This window comes from Eleutherodactylus coqui, chromosome 3, assembly GCF_035609145.1.
Source record: "Eleutherodactylus coqui strain aEleCoq1 chromosome 3, aEleCoq1.hap1, whole genome shotgun sequence".
NCBI classification, from domain to species: Eukaryota; Metazoa; Chordata; class Amphibia; order Anura; family Eleutherodactylidae; genus Eleutherodactylus; species Eleutherodactylus coqui.
This window is the reverse complement of record NC_089839.1, coordinates 14,436,096-14,463,662: the sequence shown is the minus strand read 5'-3', so window position 1 is coordinate 14,463,662 and position 27,567 is coordinate 14,436,096. Positions and strand designations below refer to the sequence as shown.

The following is a 27,567-nucleotide window of genomic DNA, read 5'->3' as shown; positions in this document are numbered from 1 at the left end:
TTACATCATAAGAAATCAAAAAGGAAAGAATTCTGTCTTTAATGAGGATAAAGGGAATTATTTTATATAAGAACTAAATGTACAGTGTATGACATCCTTCCAACAGACACAAAGAATAGCGACTGGACAGAGACTCCGACCGGGAGGACCGAGAAATAGTCTATTCCTTTCAATTGCACTTGTTATTACTGAACAGCTGGAAGGCAAAGAGACGAGAAGGTGAAAGGAGGGCGGAGAACCAAACCGGGAAAGGGTTAATGTCACCGACAGCCGGCGCCGAGAACGTGCTTTGCGGATCGTTGTATGCTATATCCAGTATAATCCTCCAGTTTGGGGAAACATCATTGTACAGGAAGTCAATGGAAGTCTTGAAGGGAGCCTGTCAGTATACAGAAGCCCTTCAAAGAGATCCTGAATAGTGTGCCAAGTGCAACCACTCCCTTAATATGTCTTGGACCAGTGGGCAGCGCCAGCAGGAGGGTGCTGGTACCCGCAGAGATCCTACATGGCTCCACTTCAGCCTCCAGAGCAGCCTCTGACTAATAGGGGGGTAATTAGTTTGGAGGTTCTATTACAAGTGACGCTGCCTATAATTCCGGTCCAACCTCAAGCTTTTCATTAAAAGGGGGGTACACACAGGTCAGAGATGGCTTGCTGATGAGTGGGGGTCCCACTGCTGGGATCTTCACCAATCCTGAGACCTAGGGGGTTGGAGCCTTCTGCACACGCACCTTGCCACTCCCTTCATTAGGAATGACAGAGATAGCCAAGGGCTTGTGTGTGCGACCGCCGCTGCCTTCATGGCAGGCTGCTTCAGGATGATTGAGAATCCCGGCTATCAGACCCCCACGGAGCAGAAGTTACCCCGTCTCCTGTGGCCAGGTTATAAAGGAGTAATTGCATGGGATTAATTTAAGGGGCAAGTGCTAATTTCAATATTAGGGCACCTTATACAAACAGCAAATTGAAGAATGGCCTATTCCCAGGATTTAAGAGGGTATTCCTATCTCAGCAAGTTATCCCTCTATCTACAGGATAGGAAATAACTGGCTTATTGGCGAGAGTTCAACTGCTGGGACCCCCACCGGTCCAGAGATCGCCTGTGCTTTGTTCCTAAATTTTGGCAGCCGTTGTCCATACATTTGTAGCACTCACTTCAATGGAAGCGATTGATGATAACTAAACACTTGAACCCGGCTATCTCCAGCGGCTCCATTGATGTCAACGTCACAGGGATGCCTGAGACCACTGATGCCAAAAATTCACTAGAGGCAATTTCTTTGGATTATTGGGGTCCCAAGGGTGAGTCCCTCATGATGTGCAAGTTATCGCCTATTCACAGCATAGGGAATACTTTGCCAAGATGGGAATGACCCATTAAGTTCAAAATTCCCTGCTGATGAATATTTTACTATGTCTTTATAGACAAACAACATGGAGTGCTCACAGCCACCACTAGGGGGAGCCAAGGCTCTTTTTATATTCGTTTTTGCAATGCAGCACCGATTGCATACTGCAGGGGATGGGAACTATAGTCTGCAATAGGCAAGCCGGCATCCTCTCTGGTCTCCCTTTCCATCCCTGGCGGTCTTTTAGATGGAGAGAAAAGTGCCATGGTCGGAACGGAAACCTAATGAAATGGACACCATGGAGGCCTCAGTCTCGCCTTCTAGTTCCCATCTGAATACATTTTTTTTTTTTGCATACAAGACAGAAACCAGGATGAAAGCAACGCTGCATCACCAGAATCTGTCCTGCTGCATGCCTTGAGCTCCCTCTAGTGGTGGAAGGTGGCAGCCAGAATGTCATTCTTTCACAAGACAGTTTAGTTCAGAGATTCAAGAAATTAAATCGGTGCAGAATTTTGCATTTTGATGGGTGTTCATCATTAAGCAGAATTACATACAATGTGTGTATATAGATCTATCACTGGGAGCAGGTGGGCAGCATACAGCACCGCTCAACCCATCCCACAACAATGGCAGCCACTCATCTCACAGATCATCAATACGCCATTAATGGGACTGGTTGTTACTATCTCAGCCGCATCCATCCAGGCAGCTTATTGTACTTCGCTCCATTGCGGATCCCTGCAATATGTATTAAAGTATAACTAAACTTTTTTAAAACTTGACACGCCCACTTGTTTTAGTGATTGGTTGAAGCGCAGAGCCCTTTGGGCTGTTAGGGGATCTTTGGAGTCCATACACTGCTCTGAGCACAGAGAACCAGCTGAATGGCGAAATCACTCGGAGGAGCACTTCTGGCCATTCGTTTTAGTTCAATGGAGATTTCAACATCCCGACTACCAATCTAAATTTCTGACACCTCACAAGTTTTTTTAAAAAGTTTAGTTCCCCAATAAGTCCACAGGGTCACCCCATAGATCACCGAGCCAGATATTACACCCGCTGCACCTCCTCCCAGGGATATCACTGCACAGCTAAAGTACGAGTCCAGGGATTCAGCACATTAACAGGTGTAAGCGCTTTAGGGTGAATGCACACGGGCGGTAATTCCCCGCAGACTCTCCGCCCGCGCACGCTGGCATAGGATTACATTGGTTTATGCAATCCTATGCAGACAGACGCACTTTGACCGCGTGAAAACTTGCGCATTAACAAATCGCGTTATGTCCTATTTGTGTGCGAGGCTCACACAGAAACGCCACCGCTGGCTCGGCTCTGCGCATGTGCGGTTGTGTGCCAGAAGATGCTGGAGGAGGTGAGTCAAGAGTCGCGTTCTCGTAGCAGGATCTAACCTGGCTGTCCGCATTAACCCTTTGTCGGACAAGAAAATCCCCCGTAAATATGCAGGTCCTGAAGTCCTCATCTATTTAAAATCTGCATTTAGCTATTCTTTACTTACATCTGTTTCTGGGAAAGGTATCATTTCTCCTTAAGGAGATCATGTAGAAGATGTGAGGAGACTCATAAGGCCATGCATGCTCCTCTGGGAAATATGCAGATTGGAGGATGGAACAATGCCTCTACAGCACCACCTATTGGAAGGCAGCATTCCTGCAAGTCAATTTCAGACCTTTTAACAAGCCTTATAACCATGACTGGGAATATAAGCCAGAGTCTTCTCCAAAAGGAAAAGCTAACCGTCTACAGACCGCTTCCTGGGGATTGCCCCTCATCAGTATCCAGTAGGTTTCTGGATTAGCTCCATAAGGAGAACCGACACCCTTCCTGACCCACGTCTATAGACATCTCCCTAGCCAAGCCAGAAACCTACTACACAATGATGAGGGTCAATCACCGCAAAACAGTCTGTACGTGGTTATCTTCTTTTGCTTAGTTATTGGCCCAGTCGTTACAAGACCTGTTAAAAGGTCCAACATTGACTTGCCTTCCAATAGGTGGCGCTGTAAAGACATTGTTCAGTCTTCCATTTGGGAAAGCTGTGCGATGACCTATAAGGCCGCCATTACTGCTCGCACACAGGCCGTCACCTAGCTGTCCCAGATCCTTGGACGTCCAGCCCGCCTCCAGTGACACCCAAACCGTTAATGCACTGGAGGCCATATTGTCGTCATCGGGTTCCTCAGACAAGAAGCAACAGAATGCCTTCATAGAAAACAACGGCAATTAGATAAACATATTAGTGCAAGTCGAAAAGCAATTTAGAATATCCAACCATCACAAAACTACAATCCCCAGCATGCAGTTGTCAAGGTACGCTGGGAGTTATAGGTCTGCAACAAAAGGAGAACCGGGTTGGAGATTATTGCACCGTGCCTCCTCCCAGGTAGGTGACAAGGCGTACTGCAGCTCCCCCGCCGAGCCGAACTCTATATAAAAGTTGTAAATCGCCTTACACCCCAGTCCCATGCAGAGCTGCACTGACAATTCTGCAGCTTTCATCTTCAGCCCACCCCGGGTGGCATGGTGAGAGGGGCAGCGTTTACACCGGACCGGACAGATTACTCCATACCACCATCATTATTATTATAAACCATTTCTCATATCGTTACATATTTTACATAGTACAAGATCATCGAGACAAACCGGAAACGGATGAGAGGAGACACTTACACCACAACCCTCCTATAACCCACCGCTGCCGGCTGATACCAGAGAGGTAAAAGCACTTTGCTGATTCGCTCTTATAGTGGAGAAGAAACCGTTAACAAATGGAGCTTTGTGATGATGCGTGGCTACCTGCGTCTGGTACAGAATAGCATTGACCTGTGCGCACTCCGTACCTTCCAGTCGCTCCCACTGACATGTAGGCTCCAGGTTGGCAACACATCAACCTCTACCAGTCTTGAGGGGCACCTGGTACCCAACAAAAAAGGGGGACAATTCAAACAGAGGATGCTCTTTTGTGACTTTCCATGTACATTCTTCAAAATAGATCATGAGACGCCCAAGAGGCGACTTAAAGAAAAGAAAACTTCCATACAGGTGCAAAAAAAAAAAAAGTGCGGGCACAGCCAAATTATCTCTAACCCCTTTCACTGTCACGGACGGTTGCGACACTGAAAGGGTTAAATCACAGCACGCTGAATTAGTGTTGCGCCGAGAGCCGTCAGTTGGTTGCCTCATAATGGGAAGAGGAGCGATAAAAGGAGACAACACTGATTGAAAAAAGATCCAGCACATGTGATCTACTCGCTGCCCTGGCCCCTCCCCCTCACTGACCTCTCACCCTCCCCTCCCCCCCATTCCTTTATCTAGTATAGTACACTCTGTAGTACACGGATTTGGAACGCCACAAGGAGTAAGAGTTGTCAAATTTGAGCAGGTAGACCCCCCGGCCGGGGTACTGGTGGCTGCCGGCGTACACCTCTTCATGACAATCCCGCCTGTAGACCGGCACAATCTCATCCAGCTGAGGCTTGTTGGCGTTCTTTTTGGCTTTCTCTTCATTGTTGGGGTTTTCTGTAATGAGACGAGAGTCAGAAATGAGTTCAGGCTACAAGACGGAATGGATCTCGTAGTCAACAAGCGAAAACCGAGGGCTGTTGGGACATTGCTACAGATGGCCAGGATAGCGCATCGATAGTCGATCAGAGGGGTAGGCCGCTAGGGTTCCCAGCGGATCAGAAGATCCGTGTGCGGACAGAGATGCAAGCAGACAGCTCTGACAACAGTGCAGCAGCCCGGGTTGGTATTGCAGCAAATTCAATGGGAACTCCACCTGCAATGCCAACCCAGGCCACAAGACTATGAACAGAGCTGTCTGTCTGTCCACAGTGACAGCAGCCCGATGTCAGCTGAACAGCAGGGAGCCCCACCCAGCTGATCAACTACTGGTGACCTAATACTGAGGGTAAGTCATTAATGGTAAATTCCCTGACAACCCAAAGACTTGTCAACGACTGATCAGCATGGCCGGTTGTAGAGCTCTGCAGCTGAGACCTCACCAGCCCTATCGTACCCCTTTGTTATGTAAATCCCTTGTTCCCCCGCATGATCTCCATCACATTCAGCTATCAAGTGGGTGGTTTCCACTGTCAATAGGTGACATCAGGTCTCCTAAAGTCACAGTGAGCAGCGCTTTGCAGCCGGCCTGCTGATGAGATGACATAACAGCTCCTCTTTGTAGGCTATGGCCACCTTTAGGGTAACGTTTAAATTATTTTCTTCATAAAACAGCTTTTGCTCCATTTGACTTCTGCAACTTATACGTAGTCCAATGGAGAACAGGCTTTAGGAATGCCGCTCAGTCAGTTTAATCAGACTGGCTCTTTGATGGCTCCTCCTGAAGGATCATCTATACTGAATTCTCAGCAAGTCCAAGTTGATCAACTCGGCTTTGATCCAAATTCAGCTTAGATGAACATTCAGGATAAGGCAGAAGGGTCTGGAGACCACCAGCCACACGGCAACTTGTGGAGTAGTAGAGCTTACAAGCACCATAAACCAAGTTCTGGTGCTCATAGGACAGGCCAGAGGATTCCAGGGAAGTACGTTGCATACTGACCCAGCTCCCTGTTCACACACGGTCACCCATGTAAGTAGGCACATGGTATGTGAGCACTGAAAGGCAAAGCACATCCCTGGGGTTCTATAATGCACCATAACTTAGTTTACGGGGCACATAAGTGATGACAGGTTTCCTTTTAACACCACAAATGAGGTACATAGTAACGAACCTTCATCCTCCTCCTCATCCTCGCTGGACTCACTGACGTGCACGCTCACAGCCGTGTTTGGGGAGTCTGTCCATTCAAAGTAAACCCCAAAACCAATGTCAAAGTTATCTGTGGCAAACTCCCAGAAGAGGTAGGAGCCCTCCTCGTGCGTGGGAACCCGGACTGTGACCACCTCTCCTCTGCCAACAGTGATGACGGAGTCTGCATCCTGTCGGATCTTCTCCTTGAAGTCTTTTATTTGGGGTCTTGTCCACATGGAAGGTGCAGCTATGACCGGCGTGGACTCTGCAGAGACAGAAGAGAACGTTAATGACAAGCTATGTGCAGACCAAACATAGACCTATAGCCATGTAGGAGTAAGGAGCAGCAGCTGACTTGGCCATCATATCAGGATAAGCATCCAATGTCCAGTTAACCATGATGACCAATGACAATTCCACCAGTGTATCACGTCTATATAGTAGTTTAGATGCTGGTCTCCATAGGGGACATACCTTTAGGTCCGTTCTCAAGCAGGTCGTCCAACGGGTCGGGCTCCAGTTCTGTCTCTGTGCTGTCTATGTGAGGATGAGTTTGTCCATTGACCGAGGGGGCTTCTCCGGGGGCGGTGATGCTTCCCATGTTCATCTTGGTCGGAGAACTTACTGGGGAGTTGGTTCCCGCTGACAGCGCCTCTTGTTGCTTCTGTAAGGCAGCCTACAAGGCAGGATATAATAAGTGTGAGGGTTAACAGTGCAATATTACGCTGCAGGTCTAATGCATGAGATTGTGTAATGAGCAGCCAATTCTGCAGAAGTGTCCGGAAGCTGACCGTATTTTATCATCATTCAGTCCTTGCAGAAGAGAACGATTCTCTACACATGGATTTCCTGCTACATTTCTGCTTAAACACTGAAGACGCGGATCTACCATGTAAAGCAGGGGGCCCCAACTCCTGTCCTCAGGGACCACCAACAGGTCATGTTTTCAGGATCTCCTATGGTTAAGAACCCCTGTGGCAATGTCTGAGGACCGACAATAAGTACATCACCTGTGCAAGTCTGAGGAAAGCCTGCAAATATGACCTGTTGGGGGTCCCTGAGGACTGGAGTTGGGGGAACGACAAAAACAGCAAGAGCTGCATTTCAGACTACTACACGCTCCAACAGACAATGCAGTGAAGTCTAATGATCTGCTGAGCTGCCGTCTCGTGTGCTGCATCCAAGTGATGCGCTCTTCAGCCTTCACCCCAGTGTAAATAGTCGCTGACTTTTCAAACAACTGGTGCTTATTCAGCAGTTTATGTGAGAAGAATCAAACATGCAATATTCTAACATTAAAGAATCTGTAGTGCCAGCCACTAGGGGGCTCCCTTCCAGCCCATTTGATGTCCAATGCCTATTCTGCATAGTCCATCTTTAGCAATAGAGAGGATTAGATGGACTGCAGAAAATGGGGGGGGGGGGGGAGCAGGACCAACATTACAGGCTTCCTCCTGTGTATTCAGAAAGAGCCTGACTCTGCTTGCAGGGGGGCCCTCCCCGAAAACAGAATCCACTGTCCAACCAGATGAGTCTTTCGACAGACCTGAACAGCGCCCGCTGACTATAACCGAGTTTGCTCATGCTGCATTATTTCATCTGGGATTTTACCCTTCCAGGACCAGGCTGTTTTGTACCTTAAGGACCGGACACTTTAGGGATTTTACTGCCCTAAAAACATGATTTTTTTCTCAAACATTTCTAGTTTTTTTATTAGGATATTTACACTAAAGTAAAGTACGGGACCGGGTGCCTCATTTTGTTTCGACCGTTTCGATCTATAGTATGTATGGTGTTGGATTACAGGGCGCAGACGGCGACGGTTTTGGTTGGCGTCGACTTTGGATTGTTTTCTCTTATGTATATATTAGTTTTATTCTGTAATTTTCTTTTACTTATTTATATAATGATGTTTTTTACCATCTATGTCCCACGTGACGTCATGTAAGACCTCTGGGGGACATTCACATTTTTTTTTTATTTGATACTTTTCCACTGTATAGCTGGGGCAACCATAGAAGCCGCAGTTACAGAAGAAACCATCCCCTGTAGTGACATTAGTCACTGGCAGAGACGGTCAGGGTCTACTACGACCGTGCAGCTATGCTATAGCAGGGAATCCCGGTCACATGACCCCTGGGCTCGCGTAGTGGAAGAAACACTTTCACTTTAGTACATATAGCTCATTGAACAATGTGTACTAAAGAAAGGATTCGGCAGAAAGGGTTAAAACCCACTTCTCCCTCATCCTCCAGGTTATCAGCTGTGACGAACAGCCGACAACCCATCCTGCTTCTCATCAATTACAGAAGCAGGAGGCTTTAATCCCCGCCGTAATTTTACATACGGCTGGGCTTTAAGCCCGGGACCAAGCGCCGTATATTTACAGTGCCTGGTCCTTAACGGGTTAATGGAAATCAGCAATTAAGGCCCCAAACACTGATGTTAATGAAGCCCTATTTTGTCATTTGAAGCCTTAAGGGACATTTACATGGGCCGAGTATTGCACAAAATTTGTTCAAACGGATGTGAAGCACTGAGCGAGAAGTCAGCAGTGATCCGAGAAGTCAGCAGTGATCCGAGAAGTCAGCAGTGATCCGAGAAGTCAGCAGTGATCCGCCTGTCGAGTACCAACAACTAGCGGTGACGTAACCCACCGGCTCATGCAGTCCTTTAGAAGACAGTAGTCCCATGTAAATGTAGCATTAAGCCTTATCTTGTCAGCCATGCTATAGTATTATAATTCATACTAGCTCCATGGATGTTATCAGTCTCCGGGCTGCTTCTGCATTTGTACTCTGCTGCACCTCCACAGAGGAGATCACTATGCAGGCGGCTCCTGTTTAGTTGTGTTGTTGACTCATTTATCTTATCAGCCAGACAGCTTTTCTCATGCCAATGAATTGTATGGGGCAGTCTGGGAACAAGTCATAGGGAGTATAATACTGGCAGACATGCCCCCTGCTGGGGAGAGGAATGCGGAAAAAAAAAACAAAAAAACAACAGGTCAAAAGGGAAGGAAACAAAAAAAAAAAAAAAAAAACTGCACTGTAGACTAAAGGCCCATTTACACAACCGGATGATCGCTCAAACGACAGTGACAGCTTTGAGCGATCATTTTGCATAAACTATTAAGTAGCTACTCAGCTACCTAAGAGCAGTTTAGCGTGCAAATGAAGCCTTAGCTGAAAGCAGTTGATAGGCCAAGGGCTCTTATCTGCATTCAGTTCCTTTGTTCTCTAACAGGAAACAATGCTATCAGTACTACCCATGGAGAACTGCTGATAAGGCCAAATGATGATTCTTAGGTTGGACTGAATTTAACGATCAGCTAGTAGTCCCCGAAAAGTGCACAATGGCTGCACAACGATGATCGCTCAAACGATCACTTTTTAGCGATTTTTGAGCAATCATCGCTCCGTGTAAAAGGGCCTTAATGCCCATTTACACTTAACGATTATCGCTCGATTTGTTCAAAAGAATGAATGAACGATAATCCTTCAGTGTGAATGTGAAAAAAAACCCCAAAACGCTCACTTGTTGTTCACGGTTGTTTAAGATGACTTTTTAGTCAGCTTAAAAAAACCTCGTTAGCTCGCAGGCTTCTCCAACTGTGTAAATGCTCAGCACTTCCCATAGGAGGCGAAGCCCGCGATCCAGCAGCAAGTCTTTCTGTATAAATGCTCCATACGTTTGCTGACGACCTTAGCGGCGACATCAGCACTTGTGCTGTCATTTAAAAGACTGGCGGCCCGTGTAAAAGGGCCTTATTGTTCAAGAGATTTATAAGCCTTGATTTGTGGCTGCAGTATAGTGAAGGCTATCAATAGTAAGGGTCCTTTTACAAACTCAAGCGCCTGACAGTCGACCCAGCGATAATCGGTGCTGTGCCTTCGCATAAGGGGGGGGGGGGGGAATTAATAAATTAAAATCGCTCAGTGAGTGGAGGCCGAACTGGACGGAGATTGCTTCTGACCGCTCTCCCCCATCCACAGTAAACAGGCCGCCGTTCATGACTGATTGTTATTTGATTTTTATGCCTGCACAGACTGAATGATGAATGATAAGTGAACGAATTATCATTCATTGTTCAGTTGCTGGAAGAGTTTACACTGAACAATTCCTGCAATCCAATGCGAATCTGTGTAAGGGGCCCCTAAGTGCAGCCTTGCAGATCTGCGTGGTGCCGTCTCTACCTGTTGCTGGGCGAGCTGCACTTGGTACAGCTGCTGCATGTACTGCTGGTAGTGCTGCTCCTGCAGTTGCCGGATCAGGAGCTGCTGTTGCTCAAAGTTCCCTGGGTACTGTTGTGCTGCGTACTGCTGAAACTGCACTGCGGTCTGCGAGTTCAGGGCAGCCATGATCTGCTGTCTGTAAGGAAAGAGCAGATGGAAAGACGATTGTTTTTAACAAATGAGACAGTGCCTGGTCCTGATAAAATGCCGCCTGCTGTGCGCCCCTGGCAGAGCTTCAGTGGTCTCATGGAATTTTCCATCAAACCGGCTGTGACTGCAATGCTAAATGTGGATGATGCACTACAGGGGGCTCTTTATCCCATCTCATGAACCCCACTAATGACATCATCCAACAAGTTTCACTTGGCTCTTACACAAAGAACAGCCAACCCCATTATCCCGGCCCCCGACACCTCCATCGCACAGAAGAGTTTGCTGGGGAAGTATTGCGTCCTCTCACATAGCAGTCATGTAATATATTATGGGAGCCGCAGCACCTTGGAGGCTTTCCATTATTGCTCATAGGAGTGGGTCACCAATGATGTCCATAAGCCCTTTGAAAAGGGGTTGTACCAAGAGCACAGCCCCTGTTTATATGCTCTATCAGGGCACATGAACATTGGGACCCCCGCTACGATCCAGAAAGGAGAGCCACGCTACAAGAGTGGCTCCAGTTCTGGTGGACATCCTGCTATAACCGTGGCAGATGTTCTAGCAGACCAATGACTGTCCTGTAATAAATACTTGGATGGCTGTAGCTTTCCCCAACAAAATCAGAAAGTGGGACGCAGCATAATGACCTAATTGTCCCAAACCTCACATTCTGGGAGGGGCTGTGCTTGCTGGCACAACCCCTTTCTACTGATGACCTATCCCCAGGACAGGTCATCAATAGATGATTGGCATGGATCTGCCGCTCAGGATTTCTGATGCCGCTGTCACTACAGAGATCGCAGGAAGCAGAAAGCGCTGACCACAGCACAGTGGCCCAGGCTGGTATTACATTGGATTCAGTGGGAGCTGCTCCTGCACCACCAACCCGGGCCACTGCACTGTGGTCAGCGGTTTCTGCTTCCTGCACTGTCCATAATGACAGCTGCTCTTGGAATCAGCTGATCAGTGGGATCCTGTGCGGCGGACCCCCACTGACCATCTTCATCAACAGAAACCAGTGAGAAAACTTGCCCTTCTTCCGGTAATCACTAAAACAGCCGAGCGCTTCAGTCCAGCACTGTCTGCAAAGCTCTCGTTGAAATGAAAAGGATTTACAGAAACAGTGTAGCGCAGAGTGCTTTGCGGTTTCCGTATCGAGGGGAGGTATGTAAATGGCACAGCACAGCATGCCACACTGTTTCCCTAGTTCTCTCATTCAATCTACTGTGCTGGACTGAAGCGCTCGGCTGTTTCCAACACCTGGTCATAAACAGAGGGCCAGGGTTCTCCCCATTTTGGCTTTTTCATGCCTGCACTATAATAGATGACCCCATGGGAGTACTTACTTCTGTTGCTCCATTCGAAACCGCTCATCCTCCGCACGCATCCTCTCCTCCTCCTCCCTCCTCAGCCGCTCCTCCTCCTCTTTCCGCCGCTTCTCCTCCTCCCGTAACAGGCGCTGTCGCTCCTCCTCTTCCCGTTTTCTTCGTTCCTCCTCTTCTCTCCTGTCAAACAAGCAGATGCTGTTTTATGCTGAACTCCGGGGTACAAGATACTCTCAGCCTTCATTATTACATATTGGCCGCTCTGTAGCTCTGCTGCATTAGAGTTTGAAGCCGTCTGCAATCCACCTTTATTCTAACCAGAGTCTCAGCCTGCTGTTCTGTCCACTATGCTTTACATTGCAGGTTGGATTCTACATACTGAACTTTCTCATACAGTTCAAGAATTCCTTGAACTACATGCTGCAGCCATCGTGTTGTAGAGGCGGCATTTATGAAACCCGTTACCAGGAAGCGATCTTTAGTGGGCAGCCGAGGACTGCTCGAGGCCTGCGGGAGCTCTGAAGGGCAGCGGGAGGAATGTGGACCGAGCCTGCTAGGCAATGTATTGTTTTTTTTTTAGTAACTCGGCTAGGGCTTATTTTCGGGTAGGGCTTATATTTCAAGTCTCCCCAAAAATTAAAAAAATTAAAAATTTTCAGGGAAACATGGTAGATGCTAAATTAAAGGAACAAAGTTGTATAGTAACAAATTGGTGACATCAAATCTAGGACAGCAGGAGCAACAATCACCAGGCACTCAGCAACAGCAACTGGGAATTGGACTATTTCAGTTGCTGTATTCTTTCGTCTCCCCGCCGGGACATCGCTGTGAGAGGTTACGCTGCCACCGAGGGGATTCTGTTACAGAAGATCATCACAGTAATGCTAACGAAGGAACGGTTCCCAGGTTTCAGCAGACGATGTTGGGAGGATTATATATCAGTATTACAGTGAAATTCCTTTAGGTTGCTTTCACAGGCAGCGAAAAATCGTTCACCTGAGCGAACGGGCCGACTAGCGGACAACGCTGTAGTTCGCTGGGGCGGTCAGTTTGAAACACCCAGAATATATATATATTTTTTTTTTTTTAACAGGAACGTTCAGTGGTCCAGTTCGCTGAATTGGTGAATGAGAACGACTGAACGATTAGCAAACAAGCCAGCGATGATTTTTATGCTTGCATGAGATGAACGATAAGTGAACTAATTATTGTTCGGTCAGTCGTTGGTCGCGTTTACACTGAACGATGACTTAAGCTGCATAAAATCCTGAACGATGATTGCTCAGTGTAAACAGCAGCTGTTCAGTACTGAGCGGCCGCTGCTAAAGCGAATGGAGAGGTCCGGGGGAGAACGGGGAGAGAAATCTCCTCCAGCCACCCCGGCCCCCTGCTGGCCGCTCTGTGAGCGAGCCAGCGATACTCGCTCCTGTCCTGTGTAAATGGGCCTTAAATCTGGCAACCGATAATCCGTCGAGAAATGCAGCACTATGCAGAATTTACAAGTGCAGAAGCAGCAGACTGAGAACAGAACAAACCAGACCAAAGTGATCGCTGCAGATTTCACGCTGACATTTTAAGTCTTGTTCACGTTTCAGTTTACAAAAACTGTAGCAAAAATTGCAATGTGTGACTAAATCCTTAATCTGGGTTCCGGGTCCTCCTAAAAAGTTCTCATCCAGTTACTAAACTTTGTAAGACCACCTGATAATGTAGAAAATCTGATAATCCAGCAGCTATCGTGCAACTGATGCCGAATTAAAGGACTTCCTGTAATAGAGGTGATGCGTCGGGGGCGTGTGGTTGTTACCTCTTTCTCTCTTGCTCTTCCTTCTCTATCTTGTGGGAGGTGACGTATGTAGAAAACAGGTGGCAGCATGTGTTCAGCAGGGTGACAAACTCCGTCATAGCTTCTTGTTTGCTCATGTTGCCCAGTGCGGCCCATTCTTTCCTACGAGGACAAAAGACAACAGCGTCATAAAGCTCAATCACCGCATGATGAGAAGTTCGGCAACTTTCTAGTGTACATTGCATTTCAATTCTTCAATTTCAAGATATCTGCTGTCAGTGAATGGCCCATTCTAGACACGGAAGACAAGTACAGACCTATGACTGCTCACAGCTGAGGGTTTGTTACCATTGCATCCAGTCTGGCCAATCCTTTGTCAAGTAAAAGGTACCTTTACACGGGTTGATATTTACCTGAATAATCCTTCAAATCAGCGATTTTAGGCGACCGTCAGCCTGTGTGCACATGGCCCCCGACCGCTCACCGAGCGAGAAGTCGCTTAGTTGGCGTTAGTCATTCCATTTCAGCTCAAGAACAACTATTGAGCGGCTTCTCGCTCAATCTAGGAGCAACTGCCCGTTTACAGTGAATGGATGCTGGCGGGCTGAAACGATCCCCGTCCCGCTCTGCCTCCATTCACTTGAACGACTATTGCTGGGACAGCCGTCACACTGTGTAAAGCTGCCTTTAGCAGGTCTCCATTGTCACCGGCAAACAAGCCCTGTCTAGTCTGATCGTGTAGTCCTGCATTAAGGCCCGCTGATCGGAGGAGATTATTTCTAAGAGCCTTAATTTGCCTGACCATTGGGCTGTGTGCGGCGCAGCTCATCATCCAATGATCATCCGGCAATCGCATCTTTCATGCAGCTCTATAAATCATAATTGTCGGCAGCAGAACTTCACGAAGAGGGGATGTGCCGCTGACAGCGCTGAAATAGTAGGGGGACCAACGATCATAACTAGGATTGATCGCTTCCTGTACAGCCTCAACCAGCGGTGTGGAGGCTCTAATACAATATTGGGCTGCCTCTAGCTTGGATACATGATGTGATACGGGCAGGCATGAAGGTATATAGGTCCCATATGGTATATCGCTCCACATTTGCTTTAACTGAGCCTCTAGACCGTGCAAACTCATTGGCTGTCGCAGGTGGCGTCCCAGATGATCCCATAAATGTTCTATTGGCGATAAATCTGGTGACCGGGCAGCCACGGCAGTGTGACAATGTTGGGGGGCTCCTGGGACCCCCTTGTGTGTGCGGCCGAGCATTATCCTGCTGGAAGCCGCCATGAGAGGAACACATGTGGCTGCAGGATGTCCTGAACATATCGCTGAGCTGTCATTGTCCCTCATACCACTACTAGGGGGGATCGACTGTCTTACGCAAAGCCCACCCAGGCCATCACACCAGCAGGGGGCAGTGTGCCGCTCCACAGCAAAGGCAGGATTGAGGCGCTCACCCCGAGGTCTCCAAACATGAACACGGCCGTTGTCAGCGCCCAAACTAAACCTGGATCCATCCGCACAACTGGATTGTACTCTGTAGCATCCAGTTGTGTCATTTATGACCATTCAGCATACGGAGGCCGTACATGTAATGGGCGAAGTGAGACCAAATGTCCTTCAAGCACCTGGAAAGAATTCCAACAGACACAGGGGTGTAGCGATGGCGCCTCCCGTCTCTGGATAGCGGACAACAAAACAGTTGGAACTGCTGGTGCTTGTCAGACGATCAGACGCTCCTCTCTACTGGTGGTCTGTAGGGGACATCCTGAGCGCAGTCACCTTGTGTTCCCCCACCCACTAGTCCACCTCCTAACAGTCTGGTCAGACACTCCTCTCTACTGGTGGTCTGTAGGGGGCGTCCTGAGCCTGGTCACCTTGTGTGCCATCATCAACTGGTCCCAACACCTCCTAACAGTCTGGTCAGATGCTCCCCTCTACTGGTGGTCTGTAGGGGGCGTCCTGAGCCCGGTCACCTTGTGTGCCCCCATCCACTGGTCCCAACACCTCCTAACAGTCTGGTCAGACACTCCTCTCTACTGGTGGTCTGTAGGGGGCGTCCTGAGCCTGGTCACCTTGTGTGCCCCCATCCACTGGTCCCAACACCCCCTAACAGTCTGGTCAGACACTCCTCTCTACTTGTGGTCTGTAGGGGGCGTCCTGAGCCCAGTCACCTTGTGTGCCATGATCAACTGGTCCCAACACCACCTAACAGTCTGGTCAGACACTCCTCTCTACTTGTGGTCTGTAGGGGGCGTCCTGAGCCCGGTCACCTTGTGTGCCCCATCACTGGTCCCAACACCTCCTAACAGTCTGGTCAGATGCTCCTCTCTACTGGTGGTCTGTAGGGGGCGTCCTGAGCCTGGTCACCTTGTGTGCCCCCATCCACTGGTCCCAACACCCCCTAACAGTCTGGTCAGACACTCCTCTCTACTTGTGGTCTGTAGGGGGCGTCCTGAGCCCGGTCACCTTGTGTGCCATCATCAAATGGTCCCAACACCTCCTAACAGTCTGGTCAGATGCTCCTCTCTACTGGTGGTCTGTAGGGGGCGTCCTGAGCCCGGTCACCTTGTGTGCCCTCACACATCCACAGGTGCCAACACCTCCTAACAGTTTGGTCAGACGCTCCTCTCTACTGGTGGTCTGTCGGGGGTCCTGAGCCCGGTCACCTTGTGTGCCCTCACACATCTACTGGTCCCAACACCTCCTAACAGTCTGGTCAGAATGGCCGGTGGGGGACAATTCATGGATACGACCATCCAGCTCCTCACATCCCAATAATGCGCCCCTCTCCTTCTCTGGTAATGGGGTGAAATCTCTTCTCTGCGTCGTAGAGGCGTCTAGTGGTCAACAAGCTCTACAAGCGGAAGAAGAGGTCACTACACACAAGGAGCCTCCGAGAGCCTCTTATAGGCCAAGGGGGGAACCACTTTTAGGGCCTCCGGTGACAAGACTGTCCATCTAATCACCACAACTCTCATCATTTACAGATCTGCCTGAGATGGAGCTGCAGGACAAGTGCTGCAGCAAAATGACAACTTCTTCTGGGGGCGGGATGCTTTTTGACAGTGTATTAAGGAACAATTATTGCACTACATAGTAGAGTCAGACTGAAGTCAGCCCCGTACCTTCTATCATTACCCAGCACATCGAAGAAGCCCACCTCGGGGCAGGTGTCTGGGTTGTAGGGTCCCAGCAGCACTTGTTTATGTAGCGCCACAAGCTTCAGCTTCTCTTCATAGGTTGGATGGAAAGCCTTCCCGTCCTTCTCTGTTAGACAAGCACAAACAGAAAGGCATTAGGAGCATTGTGTGATCGCAGCAGGAAGTCTGACCCGTGTACGAGGCTTACAATGGCTGATCCTCCTCCTGTACTAGAAGGCGCAGGGATCCTTCCTGTATCATAAACACGCAGCCGAGTACAGTGAGGGCTTTTACATGGACTGATAATGATCACTGCTGGAGGGGCTAGCGAGTATCTGTGCCTGAATGGTCGTTGCATGTAAAAGCACTCCTAATGCAGGAGAAGTATTTTAGCTGCCAGCTGAAGAGTTATTAGGCCTCCTTCTCATACCTTAGGATAGACTATAAACAGCAGATTAACAGGAGTCTGATGCCCAGGACCACCACCAATCAGCTATTTGCTTTCCCCATGCACGGACCTAATTTCTGCAGGAATCAGACAGCTCCGTTCTCACTGCAGTGGTCAGGTTTGGTATTGCAGGCAAAGTTCCAATTGAAGAGAATAGCCTGCAATACCAAACCTGACCACCGTAGTGGGAACAGAGCTGTCTGCTTCCTTCAGAAATCATCTAAGTGCAGGAGTGCATCAAGGAAGCAAACAGATGATCAGCAGGGATCCCAAGCATCAGATTCCCACCAGTCTACTATTGATGGCCTAGGCTATCTGTGAGTAGCTTTGATTTCATATGCCTCATAATGCTCCAAAGCATGCTATATTGTGAAAAATTACAGCACCTAAAACGCAGCGCAGACACAGCCTAAATATCATGCACCTCACACCCGTATCTAGAAACCAGCTGCTGGTATAAGATGAGCTTCCCCTACATCAATGAGTCACATCTTGTCACCTATGAAGGTCAGCAACACATAATACAAGAAAATCCGGCCAAGTATTCTATGTGGAGGAATGAGAACGGCCGGAGCCTCCTTCATATTGGTCCGCGCTCCGGCCTAACAGGTACAGCGAGATGCGCCAATCACATATATAGCGATGAACAGAACCCGGAGGAAGAAACACTCACAACGGGTGCAATACTCTTCAAAGTATATATATATTATATATAGTGTGTGTTTCAGCTGCCGCAGACATTGCCGTTTCGGCAAGGGTTATACACAAGCGCGGTCTGAGCGGGTCGATCGGACTGTTTTTTTCGATTTCCCTCTAGTTTCGCTGCAAACTCCATAACCCAACATTTACTAGCAAGTTCCCCTGCAGTCCTATGTAAAGCCACAAGACATACGGTGCCATCGTGAGCTCTGCTACATCTATCAGCGGCTGTACAAGTTATCGGCCGGAGCATCAGCGATAAGATTGCATCCGCTACGCTGTATCATTTCCATCTAACAGAAATCAGAGAAACGGTTCTCGCAGAAAGATGGTGTCCAAGACGCGTCACATGACCTTAAGGGCTCATTCACACGAGCGAAAATACGTCACGGATTAGGCGTGGATTCTTTAACTTAGTGAATAAAACCTGCTTATTCCAATGGGCCTGCTCACGGGTGTATTCATCAGTCACACGAAAAGGTACACCCCAAAACAGGACACCGTTGCGTATTACACACCAACATAGGACGCTGAAGGGAATGGGACTGCGCGAATATGCAGCGAATACACATGATTCACGGATATTGGCTGCGTATTGACGCAAGAAGGGATTGGGATTTCTTGCTTTTCTTGGAGCGTGTAAACACACAACACGTATGCACACAAGAAGGAAAACACGCCAATACACAAGCTATAGGAGATCACTGCTGTGAGCGGTGATTGGCTGCAGCAGTCACATGTCCTGTAGTCAGCGCTGCCATCCGACAGTCACGGAACAGCACTGCTGCCAAGTTCCTGATCTTGACATTGAAGTTTTAATTAAATTGTGACCACTTGGAAGTTCATCGCCCCGAAGAGCGGTCAGCGCAAATGAACAGCTGGGAACAGAATGTGACACCACAAGGACAGGTTACAGCTGCTGCAGCACATCTGTTCCTGTCCTGGTTGTGTGCGTGAATGCGTAGGGTGGGTGTGGGGGGTCACTTATTAAAGAGGGTTTTCGGCTTTGTATTAATTAAATCTCAAAGGGGTTATCCCAAGATCTGAGGTTATAACTGTATGATTGGAGGTCTCACTGAGACCCTCACCAATCCCGAGTACTCTTTGCCTCCTCATTGCAGACTTTCTGCGAGGAGGAGATTGAATGGAGTGCTAGCCATACACCTCGCAAAGGGGCTGCCAAAGTTTAGCGATTTCCATTAGCCCAAATGGAATTAAGGAAGCGACAAACACAAGTGCGTGGCTAGCTCTCCATTCAGTCCGATGTCAGTGCGGGTTAGAGAAGTGACTCCACAGTGATGAGAAGATGGGGAAACAAACCCCCCTTTCTCAAGATCGCGAGACCCCCACTGATCATAAAGTTATTCCCTATCCTGTTGTGGTATTAGTGTATCTTGACGCCACCGGAAGCTAGGGGTTTGACAGGAGGAACGCCTCTCTCACACCCCCAGCTCCCGATAGGGTCAAGTCTGGAAGGTCCTAGCAGCACAGTGTGTGCATTGATCTGTGGCAGCAGCGGTACAGCCTTAGGCTGATGGTTTGCAGTCTTCTTAGGTGTACCACTGTAACATGGCATCATTAACATCTTATAATGTACTCTTAAGACGACCACAAACCGTCAGCCTAAGGCTGTACCGCTGCTGCCACACATGAATGCGGGCCGCGCTTCTGCTGTGGAGGCTCGGAGAGCTTGCCGCAATCATCCGCTTGAGTCCTGTCTCCCAGCACCTGTCTATCACCTCCATGCCGGCTGACCACTACAGCGACGTCTCTCTGCTCCCTCGCTCACCGCTGCCAGTCTGCTCCGGACGCTGCTTTGTCTCTCAGCAGCCACCTGGCAGGTCTGTGCCGGCCAACCCCACAGCCGCCGCAGATGTCTCTGCTCCCTCATCGGCGCTCCTCCACTCAACGCTGCTGTCAGCTGGGATTCTGTAGTGGCCTTGCAGGACCTACAAGGCTAACAGATGTGCAGCCAATCAGGTACGAGAGGCGTCGACCCCCTGTCAATCTTGACTCCACCAGGAGTTCCTGGTGGCGTCAAGATACACTAATACCTCCTGTAGATAGGGTATAACTTTAAATTTTGGAAGAAGCCCTTTAAAGACATTTCCCCACTAATAACATCTATGTTCTATGCAGAAGATAAGGCATAAATCTGTGATCGCTGGGGGTCCGATCACTGAGACCCCTAAGCAATTCCAAGAGTTGCGCATCTATAATGTCCCATGTGAATGGCGTGCCGGTGTGGATGCTTGACTTCTGCGCCATTCACTTCTGTGACTCCATAGAGGTGAATGGAGAAGCGTCCAGAGATCTCTGGATTGCTGCAGCATTCGGACCCCCAATCAATCATACATTTACCACCTAACCTGTTATTTAAATCCCTCACCATTTTCAAGTTCTCCGCTTGCTGGCAGACAGACAGAAAACCGAAATAATTTCTCACGGCTGAGTGTTTAGTACAATTGTATCCAGTCTGAACATCTCACACCAAACGGATACATTGTATCAAAGCAGGTCAAATGGAAGAAACTATCCAGAGAGACTAGAAGTTTTATCCCCGTGGTTCAGCGCAGTATCTGTCCAAGAAACTGATTGATATCGCACTTTAAGGCCGCCTTCACACGGGCGGAAATCCCGCCGCTCAAAGCCTGCATAGGATTGCGTTAAACGAAATCCTATGCAGACGGGCGCGGTTTGGCCGCGCGAAATATTGCGTGGCAAACAAACCGCGGCATGTCCTATTTCTGTGCGGGGCTCGCAGAGCCTCGCACAGAAACGTCACTCACCCGCCGCCGGCTCTGGTCTGCGCATGCGCCGGCTGCCCGGCAACCGGCACATGAAAGAGCCGGGGCCGCCGGGCGCGAGTGAGTATGCGCTCGTCCCTGCAGGCGCTCGGGTCGGGTCCCGCGGCGAGAATCCTCGCCGCCAGATCCGACCCGCTCATCTGCAGGCGGCCTAAACCTGTGATTTTCCCTGTGATTGTGATGGGTTTTGCATGAAAAATATATCACATGCAAAGAAAAAAAAAACAAAAACAAAATTTAAAAAACGCATATTGTTTCAATAGCAAAAGTTAAAGGTCGCGTTGCTCTCGTATGAAGCTCGGATCGGCATACAAGTGCAATGCAATTTTTTTCCTCATAGAAAATAATGGGAGACATCACCCCAAAAAATAGAATACGCTGCGAGAGAAAATTGCCGATGTAAGCACATCCATTACAAATAATGGGGTCTATTTCTGGGCACGTTTTGTACGTCTCGCAATGCAAAAAAAAAAAAATTGCCCGTGTGAACAGATTTATGCTGCAGCAAACCCTCAGCTATGACAGGTATATACCGATTTTGTCCTCAGCCGCTCTCCTGCAGAGTGCTAGCTCTCAGGCGGATGCAGTAATAGTGTAGGCCTCCATGTATGGTAGTCCTGGTGCAGAGCCGGCCGATAAGACAAGAGCCATCTGTATTTGCTATTGAGCACAAGCCGACGGATGAAGTTCCTAAGATGTCGTCACAACACAAAGCAAGACTCTCAAAATGAAAAGTTGTAAAATACAAGTTATAATCAAAAAAGTTTTGTTTTTAATGGTAAATCGACTAAGGAGACGCCGCCGGATCACACAGAGCCAAAACTGCAGCTAGATCTGACCAGGAGAGGTTTCTCCGCTGCTCAGTGATACACATTTTGCGCTCTTTTTCCCCGCTGGAGTCTCGCCTTTCTGTTTCTCTTACACACAATGTTGCTGGAACTGGTCGCCTGCTGTTACAGCCCATCGGTGCTAAGAAACAGCAAGATGTGCGTTTGGGCACATTAGGCCTCATGCCCACAGCCGTGTCGGACTCTGCCAGCAGAATATTGCAGCGGAGGCCGACAGGGCACCCCCCCAAAGACCCCATACTCACTTCTCTGGATCCGCCGTGCGAGTCCTGTCTAGTGAACCAGAACGCACGCGCAGTACAGTGCATAACGCGCCAGCAGTGGGCGATAACTCGGCCAGCGGTGGGTGGTGCCTCATAATCACGCGATACTTCCGCTGTGCTCACAGTGGAAGTATCGCGTGACGGACGGCTTCCATTGACTACAATGGAAGCCGGCCACGCAGTTTCCTGCAGCAAACAGAACACGCCGCGATTTCTTTCACGCTGTGGAATTCCGCAGTGCGAACATTGAGCTATTCGGTTCCATAGAATCTAATAGCCGCGGGATAACACCGTGGATTGCCGCAGCATTAAACGCGGCGTTAATCTGTCCGTGGGCATTAGCTCTTAGTTGGAGCACCAGCATTGTATTTGACTTTACAGGGCCTGTTAGAACGATTCCTGGCATCCTCCTCTGACAACTTGTTTCAATCCACAGCACCCCTTCCGCTGGACATTTTTCTTCGATCGCGCCATTCTCTGTATACTCTCCACACCGTTACATGAGAAAACCCCACATGGTTGGCAGTGAAATCCCAACCCCGGCTGGTTCAGCACTGATGACCGGCCTCATTGGAAGTCCCTCCGATCGCTGGATTTTCCCATCTAATGTGGATTCACACTGAAACTGATCCACGGAAAACGTGTCACGTGGTTTTATGCTCCGGGGTCACGGGGAGAATTACCGTACAGGGAAGCGCCAAATGTGAGAGGCGGGGGTTGTAATAAAGGGACCATTCACTGTACATTAGCCTGGCCTGTCCCATCACAAGCTTCATTATTAAGAACCTACGAGATATAGAAGTAGCCCTCAAATATCTGTCTGGGATGATTTAGTGATCCTGCACTGAGCAGGGGGTCGGACCCGATGACCCCAGAGGACCCGATGACCCCGGAGGACCCGATGACCCCGGAGGTCCCTTCCAACGCCACCATTCTAGGATTCTATGATCAACAATAACGATTAGAGGTGAAAAGTTACATTGTTAGTAATTTCCCCGTTCCACGGATTACAGTCCTAAGTCAGTGAGGATCGATGCTACCAACAACTGCCGTCCCCAGCACGGAGCTCTCATTCTACTCCAGACATCTCGGTGTTAATACCAGGGGGACATCGAGCTGAAAACACTTGTGTCATCCAATACCTCCGCGCCAATGATGACCTACTGCTCTCCACGCCACATAAACGCTCTCCCGCCTTCCCTGTACGGGCGGCACACTGAAATATAGATGAGCTCCTCTGCCCTGCGACAGTCACGTCTTGTCCCCTCGCCGTATCGCTAGAATTGCGGCATCTTTTTACGGTTGCCGAGGACGTCCATCTGCTGTAATAACGGACGCAGCGCCGACTCAGGTGACAAACGAAGAATACGAACACGAAAGACGTAATATTACCGATGAATTATATTATATAACCAGGCGGATTTACCATTCAGGTCGGACAGGGGACACCCTGGGGGCAACTAGAATAGCCGCCATATCAGTTGTCAACTGACAACCCACAAAATAACATTTTCCAACTTGTCAGAGGAAGCCGACGCACAGACTAAGACTTATCAGACCGGGAAGGTCTTCACCCGTTCTGGGAGCGGACCACTAGCAGCAGCGCCAGGGAAATTACAGCTGAAGAGCGACCGATCCCCCTCCATATAGATACAGGACCCCCACAATTGTACTCCGTACAAACAAACCCTCTCCTAAGACCCCAGAGGTCACTGTAGACCCCGAAGGTCATGACAGGGCAAGGACCCCTTGTCAGGTGTCACGGCAGGGTGATCGCTCCAACCCACTTTCCCAGCCATGGCACAGGGCAACTCTACCCCCCGCCCCGACATCAGTCACAGCACAGTAAACCCTTCCCAAAATAGTCATTGCAGGGTGACCCCGTTACTCCCTACACATACTCTTCCCGACTGCCACAATCCTGGTGGAGCACGCCTGCAACTGAAGGTACGGATAGTAGAGAGCAAAGTGTAAATACTAGGGCCGATTTTCTAATGGCAATGATGACCTGGCTTGTCCAGCCCCCGTTTTCATTATAGGGAGATATATACGCCCCCCCCCCCCCCCCCCCCACTGTATACAGGCACTTGTCCTGCTTTCTGCAGCAATGTAGATTTTAGTAGGTTACCAGACAATTGAATGAAAGCAGAGAAGAGGATAAATCCCCCCGGGACGTCTCTGTGCAGCAGCCGCCGTACGTCCGCCTCGCACTCGCTGCAGTCACTTGTGAAGACGCTACTTCTGCACGCCGGCCGCTCCGCATCTAGGTTAATGAGATGTAGAATAAATGCTGCCACATAAGGATCCGGCCGGTTATCACATGGGAGGGGAAGTATATGGGAGCAGCAAGTATCCGAGGGGAAATACTAATCGCCCAGCAGCGTCCACTGAGAACAGCGACGTCCGTCAGAGGCGAGAGAGGGAAAGCGGGATGACAACTGAGAAGACTGTTAAATGCCCAGCAGTGGTTGTCACTAAATCCTATCACTCCACATTAATTACATAGAGGTTCAATCACTGTGTTACTGATCCCACAATACAGCCTGTATTATACTCCAGAGCTGCACTCACTATTCTGCTGGTGGAGTCACTGTGTACATACATTACTTATCCTGTACTGCTCCTGAGTTACATCCTGTATAATATCCCAGAGCTGTACTCACTATTCTGCTGATGGAGTCACTGTGTACATACATTACTTATCCTGTACTGATCCTGAGTTACATCCTGTATTATACTCCAGAGCTGCACTCACTAGTCTGCTGGTGGAGTCACTGTGTACATACATTACTTATCCTGTACTGATCCTGAGTTACATCCTGTATTATACTCCAGAGCTGCACTCACTATTCTGCTGGTGGAGTCACTGTGTACATACATTACTTATCCTGTACTGATCCTGAGTTACATCCTGTATTATACTCCAGAGCTGCACTCACTATTCTGCTGCTGGAGTCACTGTGTACATACATTACTTATCCTGTACTGCTCCTGAGTTACAGCCTATATTATACCCCAGAGCTGCACTCACTATTCTGCTGGTGGAGTCACTGTGTACATACATTACCTATCCTGTACTGACCCTGAGTTACATCCTGTATTATACTCCAGAGCTGCACTCACTATTCTGCTGGTAGAGTCACTGTGTACATACATTACTTATCCTGTACTGATCCTGAGTTACATCCTGTATTATACTCCAGAGCTGCACTCACTATTCTGCTGCTGGAGTCACTGTGTACATACATTACTTATCCTGTACTGCTCCTGAGTTACATGCTGTATTATACCCCAGAGCTGCACTCACTATTCTGCTGGTGGAGTCACTGTGTACATACATTACTTATCCTGTACTGACCGTTAGTTACATCCTGTATTATACTCCAGAGCTGCACTCACTATTCTGCTGGTAGAGTCACTGTGTACATACATTACTTATCCTGTACTGATCCTGAGTTACATCCTGTATTATACTCCAGAGCTGCACTCACTATTCTGCTGGTGGAGTCACTGTGTACATACATTACTTATCCTGTACTGCTCCTGAGTTACATCCTGTATTATACTCCAGAGCAGCACTCACTATTGGTCATTACATAGTACCCGCTGCTGTGTGCAGTCCATGGGTGGAGCGGGCACCATCAGAGCTCTCTATCAGTCCGTATTATGCCAGCTCTCTGTCGCTCTCATAGTGCTCGGCACTTTTGTCAGTCTACACCACATTTCTAGCATTCCATTCATGAAACAAGAGTATTAGACGAACTGCGCCGCCATTCCTGAAATCGTGGGAGAATGTGAATTTAAGATTTGTGCACCTGCAACAACTGAAATGCAAAACTCCAGAGAACAGCGGGCCCCGTCAGGTGGCATCGGGCCCCGTCAGGTGGCATCGGGGTCCAACTACAGCAAAACGCGCTCCGCACAATACTGGGGTTCTGCATATCGGATGAGGCGCCAACGAAGAATGCGGAACTATGAACGATGCCAACACTACAGCGGCACAGCAGAGCCGAGCAGCGCGGAGCCCGTCACCTGCATGATGCACCGGTCCTGGATTCAGTCTCGATTCTCAGTGGTGACGGAGAAAACTAAGTAATGCAGAACCCCGAGACTACAACTCCCAGCATCCCCCTACAGCCACAGACTACAACTCCCAGCATCCCCCACAGCAGCGCTCTAACCGCAGACTACTGCTCTGTTCCGACAGCCGAGGATGCTGGGAGTTGTAGTTTCACAACAGTTGAACTATAGATTGCAAGTTATTGAGGTGGAATTGGGGAAAATCAGGCACCAGAGGAGGACCGAGATACGGGGCGACTGGGGGCCACCGGCTAGAAATACACAGCACCACGGGGGCCACAGTACACTAGAGGCTGCTCTGTGGGGTCTACAGGACAACAGGGCTGCCAGGGGCAACTCCATGGGGGCTGCGGGCAATCAGGGTCACCACAGCTCCTGCCCACCGTCCTGCCCCGGGCGCCCCACCGCCACTCCTGCCCACCGTCCTGCACTAGGTGCCCCTCCTGCCACGGACACCCCACCACTCCTGCCACGGGCGCCCCACCGCTGCCGCTCCTGGCCCGCCGTCCTGCCACGGGCGCCCCACCGCTGCCGCTCCTGCCCCGCCGTCCTGCCACGGGCGCCCCACCGCCGCCGCTCCTGCCCCGCCGTCCTGCCACGGGCGCCCCACCGCCGCCGCTCCTGCCCCGCCGTCCTGCCCCGGGCGCCCCACCGCCGCCGCTCCTGCCCCGCCGTCCTGCCCCGGGCGCCCCACCGCCGCCGCTCCTGCCCCGCCGTCCTGCCCCGGGCGCCCCACCGCCGCGACTCCTGCCCCGGGCGCCCCACCGCTGCCGCTCCTGCCCCACCGTCCTGCCACGGGCGCCCCACCGCCGCGACTCCTGCCCCGCCGTCCTGCCACGGGCGCCCCACCGCTGCCGCTCCTGCCCCGCCGTCCTGCCACGGGCGCCCCACCGCTGCCGCTCCTGCCCCGCCGTCCTGCCACGGGCACCCCACCGCTGCCGCTCCTGCCCCGCCGTCCTGCCACGGGCACCCCACCGCTGCCGCTCCTGCCCCGCCGTCCTGCCACGGGCACCCCACCGCTGCCGCTCCTGCCCCACCGCTCCTGCCACGGGCGCCCCACCGCCGCCGCTCTTGCCCCGCCGTCCTGCCACGGGCGCCCCACCGCCACGACTCCTGCCCCGCCACCCTGTAGCTCCTGCCACCCTCCCAGCGGGCATCACTATCCGCCCCTTTCACGGCTTCCAGCACACTCCGGCCTGGCAGGTCTCCAGGCTCGCTGCAGGGTAGCAGCGCCCCCCACGGGCTCAGGGGTCAGTTACCTTTGAAGAACTTGAGGGCCAGACCGTAGAGCTCCTCCAGAGTGAAGCCCCAGCGCTGCTCCATGTTCGGGGCCTCCGTGTCATCCTGTGCGGGCGGCTCCCGGCTCGCTTCCCCCTCCTCCGGCCTCCTCTCCCCGGCCGCGGGCTCCTCTGGGTCCGGGGTCAGGGTCAGGCCGTCAATGGAGACTTCCAGCCGCTCTGCGCCGCTCACCACAGCCATCCTCCCCTCACAGCGCCGGCCACGTCCCGACTTCCGGCTCCTCACTGCCTGTGACGCGGGAGCGCGCACGTCATCTCCGCCGGGCACAGGGCGCATGCGCGCAACACAGCCTGACGTGGCCGCGCAGTTCCGTTCCTACTAGTAACAGTGAGGGAGAGAGCGCCCCTGCTG

The 27,567-nt window shown here is 50.3% G+C and overlaps 1 protein-coding gene across 1 annotated transcript; it reads right to left on the bottom strand.

Annotated features, from left to right (window-relative positions):
• ACBD3 (acyl-CoA binding domain containing 3) lies at window positions 1–27,457 on the bottom strand. The gene is made up of 8 exons (XM_066595146.1): window positions 27,177–27,457; window positions 16,758–16,899; window positions 13,647–13,787; window positions 11,861–12,019; window positions 10,323–10,497; window positions 6,601–6,802; window positions 6,107–6,391; window positions 1–4,889 (listed from the first exon to the last, which is right to left on the bottom strand). The coding sequence occupies exons 1-8, from the start codon at window positions 27,394–27,396 to the stop codon at window positions 4,678–4,680; spliced, it is 1,536 nt and encodes a 511-aa protein (XP_066451243.1). The 5' UTR covers window positions 27,397–27,457; the 3' UTR covers window positions 1–4,677.
• Window positions 27,458–27,567: the final 110 nt, after the last annotated feature.

What these genes read in the sequence shown, in the direction of transcription:
- ACBD3 (XM_066595146.1), bottom strand. Translation starts at nt 27,396, where the DNA reads ATGGCTGTGGTGAGCGGCGCAGAGCGGCTGGAAGTCTCCATTGACGGC. An exon ending in GTGCTGGGTAATGATAGAAG is followed by an intron (nt 13,788 to 16,757) that starts GTACGGGGCTGA and finishes TTGTCCTCGTAG; the next exon opens with GAAAGAATGGGCCGCACTGG. An exon ending in GGATGAGGAGGAGGATGAAG is followed by an intron (nt 4,890 to 6,106) that starts GTTCGTTACTAT and finishes GTCTCATTACAG; the next exon opens with AAAACCCCAACAATGAAGAG.